This window comes from Teleopsis dalmanni, chromosome 2, assembly GCF_002237135.1.
Source record: "Teleopsis dalmanni isolate 2A chromosome 2, ASM223713v2, whole genome shotgun sequence".
Taxonomy (NCBI): domain Eukaryota; kingdom Metazoa; phylum Arthropoda; class Insecta; order Diptera; family Diopsidae; genus Teleopsis; species Teleopsis dalmanni.
The window spans coordinates 204724808-204741675 of record NC_051847.1 but is presented as its reverse complement, the minus strand read 5'-3'; the positions used below and the strand labels follow the sequence as shown (position 1 = coordinate 204741675).

At 29.3% G+C, this 16868-nt stretch overlaps 3 protein-coding genes across 4 annotated transcripts in view; 1 reads left to right on the top strand and 2 right to left on the bottom strand.

The window, feature by feature from the left end:
* Positions 1–7031: 7031 nt before the first annotated feature.
* LOC119684560 lies at positions 7032–10029 on the bottom strand. The gene is made up of 2 exons (XM_038098620.1): positions 9979–10029; positions 7032–7340 (listed from the first exon to the last, which is right to left on the bottom strand). Exon 2 carries the CDS (start codon positions 7322–7324, stop codon positions 7091–7093), a length of 234 nt encoding a protein of 77 aa, XP_037954548.1. The 5' UTR covers positions 7325–7340; positions 9979–10029; the 3' UTR covers positions 7032–7090.
* A 517-nt stretch (positions 10030–10546) lies between these two features.
* On the bottom strand, positions 10547–11405 carry LOC119676606 (SH3 domain-containing protein C23A1.17-like). The gene is made up of 2 exons (XM_038087851.1): positions 11393–11405; positions 10547–11340 (listed from the first exon to the last, which is right to left on the bottom strand). The coding sequence occupies exons 1-2, from the start codon at positions 11403–11405 to the stop codon at positions 10613–10615; spliced, it is 741 nt and encodes a 246-aa protein (XP_037943779.1). The 3' UTR covers positions 10547–10612.
* A 2159-nt stretch (positions 11406–13564) lies between these two features.
* Positions 13565–16868, top strand: part of LOC119680000 (WD repeat-containing protein 20) — a 106155-nt gene continuing 102851 nt past the window's right edge. The window contains exon 1 of one of the 2 annotated variants that reach the window (XM_038092606.1): positions 13565–14567. In XM_038092606.1, the coding sequence (XP_037948534.1) occupies positions 14067–14567 (501 nt within the window). In that variant the 5' untranslated portion in view covers positions 13565–14066. The remainder of the gene's footprint in view (positions 14568–16868) is intronic. The other variant, XM_038092605.1, reaches the window with a different exon arrangement.

Below are 16868 nucleotides of genomic sequence, written 5' to 3'. Positions count from 1 at the left end.
GATGTAAGATTTTGATTGAGTCAGTTATTGATCAAGCTTAAAATAAACGGTTCGGAGTAGTCCGAAAAACAGAATATAGTGAATACCTCATTTATTTACATTATACCAGCACTGCATAAAGCAGTTTAAAAGAATCATAAAGTTTATTATACTTAAACTTTGTGGTCCCCACTAAAAACAAAAATATCTGAGTGGTCCTTGATTAAAAAAAAAGTTGGGAACCACTGCTTTAAGGAGTGCATTGCTTTAAATGAGTTCAGTGTCTGCTAGTTCTGCCAATTTGTGTCAACTGAAGCTACTCAACTGTAAAACAATGTGTACCAAAGTTTCTAACATTAAACGCAATGCAGCAATAAGTTTACGAATGACTAGTCGGATTATTGCATTACTTGTCCTCGCCCCAAAGCATTTGTATAGCCTTCTGTGACTATTATAGCCTATTGTTGTCACTCATATAGATTTTTCGTAAATACCAACACCGCATGTAATACACAATTTTAGTTTAAAGCGATAAGCAGGTAATATTTTTATGGTTGAAATAGAAAAGTATTAGTATTACTATCACAGTGATATCTTATATCTGTTTTTAATAATCTAATTAAAAAAATTATAAAGAAAAATGTTTAAATTATATTATTAATTATACTAGCGACCACTTAAGTATTTAACTAGCTAAAGATTGGCAACGCAGGATTTCAAATTGCCACATTTTTGAATGAACAACTTCCGCTACTTGTTTCCGCTGCCTTTTGCTTCCACAATGCTCTTAATCTAATTATGTCATTCTGTGGCATACCTGCATGTTAGGTTGCATGCTGTATAATGTGCTGAATCGTCACTTAAGCATTTCATGATATGCACAATTCAAGTGGCTCCCATGGCGTATGAGGAATTTTAATTGGTGTCATATATTAAAGCACTTTGAAAGTGAAAAAACTTGCATAAAAAAATAAATATTTAGTTTTAAGGCATTTTAATCTTAGAAAATATTTTAATATAAATTAATTTAGTTATTAAATAGTTAAAAAAATCATAAACGGTTTTTATTTTGAGATATACCTACATACATACTTGTATATATTTTTTAGTCACTAGATTTGATATTTTTTTAATTTATTCCTAATCACGCTTACCACACATAACACTATTATTAATGGCACTATATATTATTTAAAATATTTTAGAAAGTATGGAATAATTCAAATTCTATTTAAAGATAAACTAGTTAACTTAGAATTATATGCAACTGTTAATAGATTCGTAATTATTACTATTACACTGATTAGTTTCGACACCTTTTTTTAGAGTATCGGACGGAATTGTCATTAAAGTGTTAAATATCAGCACGACGCAAAATTAAATGGATCATTTTAGCTCTCTGGAACTGTAGGCACCATCATGAACTCGGCGGAATGTTTTAATTTTTCCGACACCAACTTATACCATTATATCCTAATGTGTCACTGACTATTTAGTAATAATGCTCTTTTACTGACAATTCCCTATTATGAATATTATAGAAGCCCTACAAATGTGAAGCAAAAAGAAGCAATGGAATAATCTTTCTGCAATTGTTCGTTTCTAACAACCGCTTAGGAACCTCTTAGGTAAAAATAGTGCTAAGATTAAAAATATTCCGTGGTTCATGGAAACATCAAAATGGTTTGATATATTAAATAGTTAAGAACTCATGTTGAGCAGTAACATCACTATAGACTCGTATGATCTAACTAAATTGATCAAATCAGTTAACTTATACATTAACTTAACCTAACCTAACTTGAGTACATCCATATCTGCTGTTATTTAACATAATACTCTATGCCTTGACGTCCTAACATTACGGTGTTCAAAAACACATGTATTGATGCAAGACGTCAATCAACGCCCAATTGGAAATTTAAATTTTCGCCGATGCCAATGAAAAAAAGTGTGCAAGACATAACTTCCATCTTGGTTTGATGCGAGACGCATCTAAAGCCTCTGCTACACTGTGGATTGTAGCACTCCACACCGAATGTGAACCGAAACTGTACATTTTTCACGCGTAAGTTTGGGTGTTACCGTACTACCAGATAATCCCTTCTGGTCAAGTTTTGCAAGTGCCATGTCACTTACTTACTACACTTACACTCCTGCAGAAGTGTCAGCGTGGTACTAGGATGTTAGTCGCGTTTTACGACAGGCATGCCTTACCTCGGATATATTCTAGCCCCTTCAACGCAGGGGGCCTTAAGTGCATATAAGCTCCATTGAAAACCGATTCAATAAACTTTTCCTTTTTATTCCACAATTTTTTTTAATTGTTAATTATTGCACTTAACACAATATTTATTACGATAGTTTTAATTGATAATTTTCAAATTAAATATTAAGGTTAAGGGACAATAAAAATTTTTTTTTTATATATAAACCAAATTATTGAACATAAAAAGCATTACTAATGTATTTCTTATCAAAGTATAAGGAAATTAATTTCTCTGTTATTATAAAAGTATGTGTTCATATATTTTTGCACTTACAGGATATAGTATATCGCTTTTTATGCTCTTATTAAACTTTTTTATAAGCATTAACGACAATTCCATTTGTGAATCTGTACTCCTTTCTGGCGTAATTGGCAACGTTGTCAAGTGCAATTTTTCAGACAAGTTGTCTACCATTCGAAAGCACTTGGCACTGTAACTTTAACAGCTGAAGTTGAAGTTGAAGCTTAATCTGGAGTAAAACACTCAAAGTCCACTTGTTAAAGGTAAATTGCCTTTGAATTAGTGCTATTTTGCTTCTTAGCTTTTCACTTATCAAATGAAATACACCACAGTAACTGCCACAACTTCAGATGCATCTCAACTTTCTGCAAACATTTTATTTTTCTATTTTGAATGATGAAATGATTTTCATACCATTTATAGATTTTATATTCAAATTTTTTTTAATAAAATTATTTACTATTGGGACGATAGATTACGATAAAGACGTTCAAATTTGTTGAGAAAAATATGCTAACTTGAGTTCAACATTGAAGTGTTAGCGATTATCTTCCTTTGCGGTCCTATGCTCCTCCTAGGAATTAAAGGATTCAATATATATCTTCCCACAAACGCTAATTAGAAGGTGTGCCCTTCATGTGTTTCGGCTTTAAAAATATTATTATTAAAATTTGTTACCTTTGTAAATCCTTTGTTTTGCTTATAAGTTGTGCTGTTCAATTGATTTTCAAATCTAAAATCACTTAAACGCCCCGAAATTCAATTTCCGCCACACTCTCTTTTTTTTTGCTTTGGTTATACTTGGAAAAAAGTAATCGCTTTAGCGAAATCGATATCGCATTTGTACATCCTGTGGCAAGTATGCTTATATCTGCAGGATGTACATACATGGGTATATGGGTATGGATGGAAGTGTGCGCCTGTCTATCTTACCGCCATGTTGTTGCCCTAATTTACATAAGCTGACGCGAACATTCACACGCACGCCTGCATTGATACTGTAGTCTTGCACGTTATCGTGCACTTAACTCATTTGGCTTTCGGATTTGTGCCTTTTTAACCGTACCAGCGCCAGCGTCAGCCCCAGCGCCAGCACATCGATATTATGCAAATCTGTTACTTCTCGAAATGTTGCACGAAAAAAGGGCTGTAGTTGTTGTTGCTGCTGTTGTTGTTGTTGTTTTTGGGTGTATTGTGTTTTGTGTATTGTATAGGTTGAATTTGTGCGCTCCGTACTGCAGCAGTAGTGCTTGCTGCCTGCCTGGAACAGAGCTAGGCTGGCAAATGAAGTTGTTTATTTTTTATGCATGTAAATCTGATCAAAATGTGGCGCAGGAAAGTAGCTTCTGTGGCGAACAACAAATGATGAAGGTGTTTTCGAGTTCACATTAAATTGTATAAAAATTACCATATTGACATAAAGTATTTTGTTTAGCTGTTTTTATCTAATATATGCATTTTGGTATAAACACATTTTTTTTGATAACGATATCGTTTGCTTTTATTGACATTAGCTGCTTGAAGTAAACCGAATCCAAGACTGTAATGCATTAAATTACGATTACAAATGCTTATATAAGTCCTTTGAATTTAGTATAGTTCAAATATATGCAGTGCAAATAGAAGAAATTGGGTCGATAATTTAATGATTAACTGCTATATATATTGTACATGTTTATGGAGGGCCCACTAGCCAGAGGTGCCAGAGGTACATAAGTAACGGATTCATTATTTTACTTCTAAGTAAGAATTAACTGTAATATATATACTATATATATATATGTTTATATATGGAAGACCCTATAGCCAGAAATGCGAGTACATGAGTAACGAACTCATTATACCTATTACATATAATATAAAAATCAAATACCATATACGTTGTATATATGTATGTATGTCTACATCGGTACTTTAGTAACGGATATATTATTTTACATATAATGTAAGAATTAATTACCATATATATTGTGTATGTGTATATATATGCAGAACCTAATAGACATAAATGCGGGCATATTACGGACTCATTATTTTATATGTAATGTAAAGATTAACTACCATATGTATGACTATTGTATGTGATGTGAAGGCCCCGATAGCCAGCATTGCAAGTACATGAGTAACGAACTCATTATCTTACATGTACTGTAAAGATTAGTTACCAATATTTCGGGCCTGCGAACCAACATTGCGGGTACATGAGTTACGGGCCATGTTATTACTTGGTTACCTACTATGCCTGTTAAACACCACCATATTCTTAGCATAAAAAGAATTGCGCCGCTATCAATTGAAATTATATTTTTTGCGTTCTTTTTAGGAAACGAGACCCACTTAAACTACTGCTTTTCTTTGAGTCACAGCACCTGGTTGTAAAAATATAATCTACATACACTCTAAATAAATGTTAACACTCTTCCTGTGTAATTTTAGGTATTAGACACAGCCATAACAACATTTCCTTACGAAGCCAAAATCAGTGCCCAATATATTCAAAGTTGCGAGCACTAGGATTCCGTGGTACCAGATTTACACTCTGATGTAACGTTATAAACAAAAATATACTTGCTACCAGTTATATTCCAACACTGTACAATGTTGTGCATAACTCTAGTATTTTCTAAGCCCTACCCCAAAAGAGTGTGTGGGCTTTTGTTTAACTTAAACCAAGTGCTATTCCAAGTAACAGCTTCAGTTAGTTACTAAGCATACGCTGCGTAATGAAATAATGGGTTATGGAGTCTCTCATTTTAAAAAATGTAATATTAAGGAGATGGTTCAAACCAGCCAACACATCCTGAAGTACACACGAATGTTTAAAACATCATGTAAAATTTATAAAATCATAAACAACTGACTGGTGCTATTTTCTCTAACTAGGTGACACGATGAATCTTGTAATTTCTTGGTTAGATCTTGTAAATCATCTAACCAAGATATTCTTATATATTTTGATATATTTGATTTTAAAAGGACTTATAGAGTTTTAATATTGTTATGTTAGTTAATATTAATTGTAAGTAATTTATAGTACAATTTATTCCATTACATATATATTTTATAGATATAATACTAGTTCATAAATATGACTATGAATATTAATGAAAATAAGAATAGAATTCAACCTTATCTCACTTTTACTAACATATCACTAAAGATTTAGTTTAGTCCCTATAAATACCAATGGCAATGCGAACAGAACTCAACCCTGGATCACTTCACTATGTCGTTTATTGCCTCATAACACTTCATAACATATCACTTTATAATACTTAGAAGTGGAATCCTTTATGTCTTACTTTTAAATCTCTTCACTCAGTATTAGTACAAATGACAATGGTGAAGAAAATGCAATCCTCTTTTGTATCGAACGTAAAATCGGAATTGTGTCATAACATATAACTTCATAATGGTTCGAAACGCTTCATCTATGTCTTTGATTAAACTTAAAGTGATATAATACTTTCTGCTCAAAAAGTACCCGGATTTTGTAAATAAAACAAATTTTGTATTAAAGAACATATAATAGTATTATAATTTTAACTTCAATCAATGACATGACTAATGAGTGACTTTCACCTTATTTGATTATATATTAATTACAATGACAGTTTCAGATAGTTATTAGATAAATGTTAGACTCTGTGACGTCTAAAACAAATCACAAAAATACTTAAACATATTTAATTTTAAAGGATTAGCAAATTGCCATCAGAAATGTGCCAGAGAACTGCACCACACGAACTAAAGCAAAACAACGTTTTTACTTAGCACAGATGTACTTCCCCCTCTGTTTCTAGTACCACTGCAATTTTTATCCATATATTTTAACAACGCCCAAGTGACCATAAAAGCAACAATGGCGCAGAAGAAAATAATACTTTTTTAATGTATTTGTAAAGTACATATTTGTATCTTGTATCGGAGCTCAGTATCTGAGTGCTTCAAATGTGTTAGTGATACCAGCACTTTAATTTTATTTGACATTTAGTTAACTGCAGTGCAACAATACATATAACAGTAACAATAATAGACAAACTGTTCCAGCGATGGCGCAGCAGTAAAGACAAATAACGCAATTTCCTGACTTTAACTATTTGTGTATTTGGAACGTCACAAAATTTGAAGCCAGTGACAGTTTGATGCATGCAATTGTTTTTGTTGTTTTTGTTGTTTGTTGTTGCTCTGTGATATGAGTTTAGACTTTCATGCATCACCAGCCAACCGACTTTTAAACTCATTTACTGCCACATCAGTCTGACGATGTTGGGAAATAGTTATTGTTACGATTTTTGGGTGTTAGTATGCGAAGTCGCATATCAATTTTTGCTGCATCGCATCTCTGCTTAATGAAATGTTCTAGAATTTAATTAAAAATATTTTATGGTTGCTAATTTAAAATGGATATTAAATTTGTTATTGTTTTAAGTACTTTCGAAATATAATATGCAATATTCATAAGTTTATGCAATATATTACAGCAATATATACAGTTTTAAGTTGGCTTAATTATATTAGTAACTATCACATAACAAGTGTTTTACTTATTATATTAATTTTTTATTAAGTAAAATATAATTGATTACTCTATTCAATTTTTAAGGTCTACTAGGTGGTTCTTTTGGTTCTGTCCATTCCCAATCTTGCCAATTAACACATTTCCCATACTTATCAGAGAATAACTTATTCGGTTTGCAACGTCTTATTTTTGCAGGTTGACCTTTAAGTTCACACTCCCAATATGAAGTTGGGTCCCAAGTATTACGGTAAAGATGATTTTCTTCAGCGGAGGTCTTGCAACCAGGTTCACCATTGTGTTCTACACGAGACATACCCAACGTGATTAACCTGTAATGTTTATATATTTATAAAACATGTTATTTATATTATTAATTCTATTAAATCACTTTTAAGATAATTTTCTAATGGAGTGTAAAATGAAGCTCTCTCTCTCTCTTAAAAATGAAGGTCTGAGAGGGAAATTTTCATAAATTATTACAAACAGTCTTAAGACAAAAATATATTTTGAAATTAAAATATGCTTCAGTTTTAGGGATAACCCGAAATACCCGATATTTATAAAGTGTTTACATTTATCTAAATAATGTCTTTCATATCTTCAACAGAAGACAAAATAGTACATCAAGCATACTTATACCTCACTGTATCGTGAAAAACAGCTATATTGTCTTAAAAATATACATCACTTAGATGTTCAATAAACCATTTTTAACAATAATAACATTTTTTATAAATTCTATAAAAAATATGTATTCTACATACATTCTTGAAAAATATTCTATAAAAAATTGACTGTTTATTAACCAGATACCCATTTCACCAAGTACAGTAGAACTTACTGAGCTATCTTTAAAAGCAACTAATGAAACATCATCTAAATAATCAATAAGTGTTACAATCTCTTGTAGAGTTCCAAATAACCTGAGTCGCTTCTTTTCCTCTTATATATACGCCAGACGTCTAGTACTACTATAAAATTTTGTTCTATACGATTGAATAGATTCATGAAGAGATAAACGCAGCCATTTTTAATTATAAAAAAATGCAGTAATTGCTGTAGGTAGACTCTATCTTTAATCCGTTTAAATGCTAACCATTTGTAGGAGAAAATAAAAGATCTTATCTCCTAAGAAAGCCTAGTGACAGAAATTTATATTTCGATATATCATTTCGATATAAATACGTGTGAGAACTCTACAAATTTTTAACTTTGTGATAATAACAATTGATCAAGATATGTATGTGCGCTTGTAAACGAAGAAAAAAAATTTGGCGATATGGGCTGCATCGCCAAATAAAGATAACATTTTATTCTAATAAGCAAATGACAGCGTCTATTTTTTATAAACATATACTCTACTTTTAGGAATATTTGATGATATTTGGTGTTCTTATTTATAATGTAACTACTAGTCGACTTAATTTAAATCACTAAATAATATTTTCTATACTTTTTCAATTCTATATAATCTCCCAAATTTATTCTAATCGCTACAAGTTTCTTACGCATAGATTTTACCATATCTAAACATTAGCGAAATGTAGAAGATATGGGAAAGATTTTGAATGCAATCACTTCCATTTGTAGTTAGTAGATTTATGCAGATCATAGTCATGAAATATTTTTCCATAAAATATTTTGAAATATTTTAAGTATGTATAAAATTTGTAATTCCTGAATTGTAATAAATCACTTCATGCTTACGTATAATTTTCTTATGCAAACCACTCATTTCTCCCTCACTATTTTCCCAACACAATCACTGCTGGTATGCCATAAATTTCTATAGTTTTCGGCTGCATATTATCCTGTGGCAGTCCTTGCCTGTCTACCTAACTGTGCAATTACTCAAGTATGCAGACCATAACCTAAAATGGCTTAAGGCACTAAACCACTGGCACAACTTTGAAAAATACAGGCACTTTTCATGGAAATTCATAAATTTCCTGATATGAAGGAGCACAGTTTCTATTCCTATTGTGGAGAGGTGTTGCCATTTATATATATTTCTTGTGCTGGCAATGATAATGAAAAAGTAAGGCATGAAGTGGTAACAGCATAAAGCTGAAATATTTGTTGTCAAAAATTACTCAAAGCATTGTTTTGAATTAATTAGCATTGTTTGATGATCATAGTTGGTTGAATAAATTACCTTTAGAAAAGAATGGAGTTACTTAGAGTTCCTTTTTGAGTAAACATCAATTTATTATGCATTTGGTTTTGCATTCGTCTTGAACGGTGCGTATGAGTAACATAATTAAAAGGGGCTTGCTGTCGAAGTTAAAGTAAATAACGAACAAATCTTACAAAACGTATTACACTGCTTTTAAAGTATAAAGAATAACACTGAATATCTAATTTTTCGACTAAATTGAAGAGTTTTCGATTAGTGCAAAAAACAAATTTATGAGATATTATTTCAAAAGTGAATAATGTTACTGAAAAGTAATGCTAAATGAAATAAATCTCATAGAATATGGCAAACCACAGCTCCATTTACTAAAAAAAAGAAGTCATTCTTTTAGTGAAAAATATTTACATAAAGTAAAGTATATAAAGTAATTTTAAAAGTTATTAAATCATAAAATATACTCTTTGTTGTTGTATGTCAAGAAATTATTATGTCAACGAGATGACTCCCGGGTCAAAAAAAAAGCCTAACAGGTGAGTAATCAAACGTGTATATGATATTATTAAGAACTTTTCTAACTTTTTAATTTTAAATATTCCATCAACTTTTCGTGGAATATGTAATCACTTAATTGAAGCTCCATCCGATTTCATAAAGAATGCTTTTTTTTGAAATATACTCCACATTCATTTTTCCATTAGTTTTTACTATTTTACTTTCTTTTAAGAAAATTAATTTTTTATTGTTAAAAAATTTAAATAATTAAAATATTTTTCATAATTACGCGAATTGCTTTCAATATTACACCATATCTTCACCTTAAACTTTAATACCTTTGTTATCACAATTTGCTAATTGATAAATAACGTCTAATCGTGACAGCCAGAACTCAACTGAAATTTCCGTAAAAAAACTTACAAATAATCAACTCAATAAGAATATTGTTATTTTTTACACTGTAAATTGCTTACTTTAAAATTATATTAATTAATTTACCTAGAAAACAACTCCTCTATAAAATCAAAAATACAAATAATAAATTTACGATTCAATTTAAACAAACTTATTATTAAAAAATATCTATATAGAATATGTAAAAATAAAAATTATTTTATTAATAATTTTCTTCTCTATGAAAATTTCTACATACCAAAGTGAGAAAGTTTTTTCAAATAACAACAATAACCTAACCTTAAAAAATTATTAAGGTCTAGTTGTTCTGGACATCAATCTGCGTTTATGTAAATATCTATATAAAATTAATAAACAAACTAAATTTCAAATATAAATTAAGTATTTTTTTTATTTCACAACATTTTTTTTTCAGTGTATATTAACTCAATTTTAATAATTTTTATCAATTTTAAACACAAACAAACAGTAATTAATGTGCTTAAATAATATACTAATGCATAAATTTTCACCCCAAAAGTGCAAAATATCCATTAAAAATACTTCCGTATATATTTAGGGGTTAACATATTGCACAGGTGCAATCGAATTTTGAATCGATGTTACAGGAGTAGAAGGTATAGGAATAGATGCAACTACTGGTAGACCACCTAAAGGAGAAACAGGTGATGTTGAAAGAGTTTGAGCCGACGGAATCACAGGTGCACCAGATATGGAATAAACAGGTGGAACTGCATATGTTGGTATAGATGGAACCACACGTATTGGTGAAACAGCTGGAATCACAAATGCTGGTGAAGTAGAAATCGCAGGCAAACCAGATATGGGAGTTATAGGCGCAACTGAAGCAGTCGATGGAATCGATGGAACATATGGTAATCCAGATACTTGAGATACTGGAGGATTTAAGGAACTAGCAATAGTCGGTATGCCAGGTATTGAAGATACCACAGGAACTGTTGGAATGGAATTAGTTGAAAGTGCAGGTAATCCATTTATTGGTAAAACTGAACTACTCTGCTCACACTTTGGTGGTAAAGGTTTTTCCTCCCAATACCAATCTATCCAAGGCACACAAATCTTTTTACTTGCAAAGAAAGCATGTTGATCCTCACACTTCATGCTTACTGGAGTGAAAAGAGCATCACAACGCCAATATTTAGTAGGATCCCAAAAATTAGCATAAAGTTGTCCAATTTCATTTGTACTACCACAACACGGCTTACCATCACCGGAATATGCAGCAAGTGTGGTTACAGTAACGGATAAAAAATATAAAAGAACTGAAAAGAAAATAATATTATTATAAATTAATATATGTTTAATCTAACCTACAAGCTGCTTTCATTATAAATTGTATGCAATCATCAATATTTTTAATTAAACTACTTTCTTTAATTACTTCTTGTTACCTTTTATAGAAAATTTTGTCTTGTATTATCTAAATAGAAAGATTTATCATACTTGAAAGTCCCCTGTAGATTATTTTAAGTATTTACTCTTGTTAGTATATTGACATTTTTGTATATAATAATGATTAAAATTTTATCTTTTTATTAATATATATCATCATACGTAACGATATAAGATATTCCAGTTCTCAATCATTTATAATCACAGATGTCAGTGACTGCACACTATCTAAACTTGGGGAAATCCATTAATTTCACTTTGTATATAAACACTGCAGCATGAATGGCCTTCAGACAGATTATTCACATACTTAAATGGTTACATACTTATAGATTAAGAGCTTTAGTAAACAATATCCGTATGATCGGTAATCAATTCCAATTAATTAAAAAAAAATTTAAAAACAAACTAATATAAAATTTATATTAATTTCTGTGATAGAACATTATAATTTTAAAATGTTAAATTAAAATATTAAAGATCAGTTTACTAAAAACTATCCTCATAACATATTTTTTCTTCTTTACCCTGAAAACAAAGTCTCAAATACATCATGAATTCAAAATTTTCCATCAATGATATTATTGAGTTATAATTCTTATTCTTTAGCTCTTCGTTGTTTTCATATAATTTTTATACACCTATAAATTTTCTCACCCAAAAGATTTATCTTCAACTTGTATTACGATTATAAAGTCTCCAATAAATTCTTAATTTATTTTATTAAATTTTTTATCGTTAATAAAAATGTGACATTGGCATATTGTAATATAAAAATTTATGTACATATCACTAGTGCTCACATATTATTTTTTTTTTTTTTGTATTTTTACAGTAGGTGGAAAGCATCGAAAGTCAGAGTGTGTGACTTGAGCTCACTGAAATCACTTCTTAGGAATGATAGTGGAAGATCCCAGCCGCCTTGAGCGGTTGCAATCCCAATTCAGTGATCAAGGGGGATGGTTATAAGAGTTTAATATTTGTGATTACAAATTCATCTAAGCCATGAGTGAGGACGCAAGAGCGTTAAAGTTAGCGAAGATAGGTAACTGCATAGGGAACTACCACTGACAGTGTATAGAGTACTGATGATGGAGTTGGGGAGCGAACCCTCTCGTTGAAGTAGAGATCAAGTTTTTTGTTCATATCATTAAATAAAATAATAATAAATTAAATTAAGTCTAACGTTTTATCTTATTGAATACTTGCATCATCAAAACGAAATTCAAAAAATACACTTTATTATTAAAATTTATTACAATACCTATATGATTTTTATTATGATGCAAGCTTCAGCTTGTATTTAATTAATATGAAAAAACACATACATTTTTAATAATATATTTTTAAAATAATAAAATGTTTTTGAATTTTAGCACAAAAAAAAAAAACAAAAATAATTTCTTTGTTAAATTAATAATATTAAATTTAATAAATTAAAACAAATATTATTGTTTTTGTATACTAACATAAATACTGTAATAGTTTGTACTAAGAATGCTTTAAGAACTTTATACAGTTTCTTGATAATATTTATTATAATTTTATTTAAATAAAAATTATTTCTATAATAATAATAATAATAATAATAATAATAATATTAAATAATTTTGTGTTAACAATAAATTTAAAAAAATATTATTATATTATATTTTACACATACACAACAGTTTAATTTAATTTTTATTATTAAAATACTGTTATATATGTCACATTTATAAAAATCTCTTAAAAAAATTTACATAAAATTCTATACTACTTATATATTTAAAATAACAATATCAATTAATAACTTATTACAAATCTATAATTAATAAATGGAAATTAATTACAAGTAAAAAAATTTATATAAAATTGTATATCAATTTAATTCTTGATATTATAATTTTTTCTAAATTGTTTTATATTACGCAAAAATGTTATATGAAATCAATACTATTATAAAATAGTTTATAAATTAGAATATATAAAATATTTTCTGTTATGCATCCATACATGAACGCACATTTTATTTGTACTAAAAATCGCAACAAATGTCATCCACTGTACCGAGCTGTGCACTGGCAGACGTCAAACATACGTCAAAGTCAAAAGCAAAAAATTAGAATAAAAGTAGAAATCAAAGAGAACGACGGAGAATTTGTGAAAAAGTGCAAATATTCGTAAAGATAAGAAAATACATAATTAAATTTACCAATTGTGCTTAGCTAACTAAAGTTTATATGTAAAAATAAATGAAATCACTACTTTAGAGAGAATTAATAATTAAATTATAAAAAAAGAAGAATGAAGAAGCCAATATAAGTGCAAAGAAAATGTGAGATACAAGTAAAAATTCCCCAACAACAAATGCTGCAATTTTACAAAACAACCGCGGCAGCCGCGCCCCCATGCCCACTTGCTAGACAACTAGTGAGAATTAAAGTGCTAATTAAGTGATATATAATATATGTATTTCAAAAAAAATAAAAATTTACATTAGTACTGTGGATACAAAAAATCAAGACAACTCCCAAATAGTGAAAATAGCCGCCCTCACGTAAGCCTTTTACACCAGCAAAATAACGTCACAAACCACCTTACACTTAGCCGGAATATGGCCACGCAACTCGATCCGAATGTCAAGGATGACCTTAAGACGCAATTTGTAACACGTGAAGGCACATACCGTTTATTAACATTATCCGAATATTCTCGACCAAATCGCGTTGGCTATACGAATAGTCAAAGTTCGCCGCAAGTACGTGTCTCAATTGTTTCACTGCCAAATCCTACTAGTGGGGGTGGCAATGCTAACGTGAACGGTAATACAACCTGTACAAATGGACCAATATCAAATGGCAATTCAAGTACTTCGAATGGAAGTGGCGATAACAGTTCTGTGACTGCAACTACAATAAATAGTCAACAATCAATGTATACGGTACCAGCAACAATGGATGCGCGCCTAGGTGCTGGCATATCAATGCACTCAATGATGATCAATGGTTCCGGTGGAAATGAATCTAATATATTAAATCAAATATATGGTGGTGATAGAATATGTTTTAATTTCGGTAGAGAATTATATGTTTATGCGTTTCGTGGTATAAAAAAGGTGAGTTTATTTTTATAATATTTTTTAAATATAAAGCTAATTGAACTTATCAATAACACAGGTAAATTTTAAGCCAAGAATTAAATTAGAGGACGTAAAAAAAACATGGAGTGCTTTTTAAACATTGATAAGATTCTTCGCACTGCGCTTTAATGCTAACCTTTAACTTGATATAATTTTAAAAATATTTGTGTTGAAATTCGTTCGTTCATACAAATATAAATTTGTCTTCAAATTTACATAGACAATTAATAATTGACTTTGTGCAAAGTCAACAATGCTCTAATTAAAAAACAAAATAAAACTTGTTTCTAAAGTTAAAATGGGTACAAATTAGACAATTTCGGTCCATTTATTTTTATTTGTACAAAATATATACTAAAAGACAATGTTTTATATATTAAATATAATTTTTATGACAATATTAAAGGCTTTTATTATGGCTATTATTCATTTTAAATATAAAGTTTATATTTTGCTGTATAAGGCTTTACTATAAATGTTGTGTTGTTCTGTATATATGCTTGTATAAAAATAAAATTTATTTGTATATATTTTTAATGTAATAATGTTCCACTATTCAAAAGGAAACTCATTGTAAGAATATGCAAAGTATCTAAAACATTTAGTTTTATCAAACCATGGTTTATTACAATTCCTTCATTTGTTGGCTCATAATTCCCATAGGGAGGTGTGAAGTCAATTTGACTCGAACCACATAAGTGTAATGAACACATTAACAAATCATGTTCATATAGTATTGTTTGCTGTATATCACTACAAATACTATAAAAGTGTATGACATCCACTTAACTAAAATTAAGAGCTAAAGTCTTTTATAATCATTTGTGTGAATATGCACATTGACGTAGTTCTCTACGTTTATATCTATTAATTTGATATTTCTTTCACACCACTAAAATAAACAAACATTTGCTATTTACATATTAACTCAAATAAAAATCATTGCAAAAGCCTGCAAAGCTTATCTTATCTGGTATATAGGCTATAGGCAACTTTATTATATGTTTCGTACCGTTAAAATTGTAGTTAAATGGCAACCTCCCTCTAAACTATAATAGAATCATGCAACTGAATCTGCAGTTCTTACAAAAAATAAATAAATAAAATGTATTACAAGGCAACAATAAACAAGGGCAGCTTAAATATATCGTTACATATTTTTTTATTACAATAAATGAATTATAGTTTATATGATAAAATAATACGAAATTAAATGTGCTGTTATTCAATAGGTTATACATTTTTATTTGTCAAAGCTCTTAACTCTTTCGCTACCCTCGTCGATATGAGCAAACAAAGCTACTGAAATTGAACTAAACAGCAATCAGCGTCATTCATTAATTTCTCAGCATTCAAAATAGTTGAATTGATGTTGCAAACAGTCACTCAAATTGAATAATAAACAAACAAATGCAACAGCAATATTAGCTTAATTGATATATTGTATATACAATATATATATAGATATATATATATATATGTTAAATTTGTAGAACATATTATGTACTATTAGTGTACTTGTATTTTTTAAAATATTTTTGTTTTACAAATTCTTAGAACTAAAAATGTTTAGTTTACTTGTTTACCAAAGTTTCTTATTTGCATTTATATTTTATCTTACAATTTGTACGTAAAGCTTACCTCGTGCATATTATTACACTTGATCACTTCTAAAATTTCGCTAAGAATTAGATAATATATACATGCTACTATATATCTTTACACATCATATATACGTATGTACTTGGATACGTAAACCAACAGTTGTCGTTAGCACTGTGACTTTCTTATTTAATTGTTTCATTGCTAATTTTGTTAAGCTTAATTACTTCATAATTATTATTTTTTTGTCTGCTTATTATATTATTTATTGCATATACTATGTACGAGTAGTATACGTAAGATTAATACAAAAAAAAATTCCAAATTAGCAATTTAATTTGTTATATTTAATAAGTCACAAATATTCTTTAAGCTAAATCAGTATTTACGTAAACACTTAAGTAAAAAATTTCAAATTTGAAAAGAAACCTGTTTTATACAGATCAGAGGATGGTTTAAAGAATTTAGTTTGTCTAGATAATTAGTTCGTGAAAATCAAGTTAGTATATGAGCTAGTATAGATCATTATACATCAGATACATTTTATATTGTGTTAAATAATGTAAAGTACCTACAAATTTTGTCCCTAACGTTGTAGTATGCCTAACTCACTTCTGATATCTGTATTCGATAATATAAAGTATCTACAACTTTTGTCGCTAACATTGTAGTAGG

Bases quoted from the DNA above. Each gene is read 5' to 3' on its own strand.
- LOC119684560 (XM_038098620.1), bottom strand. From the start codon at position 7,324: ATGTCTCGTGTAGAACACAATGGTGAACCTGGTTGCAAGACCTCCGCT.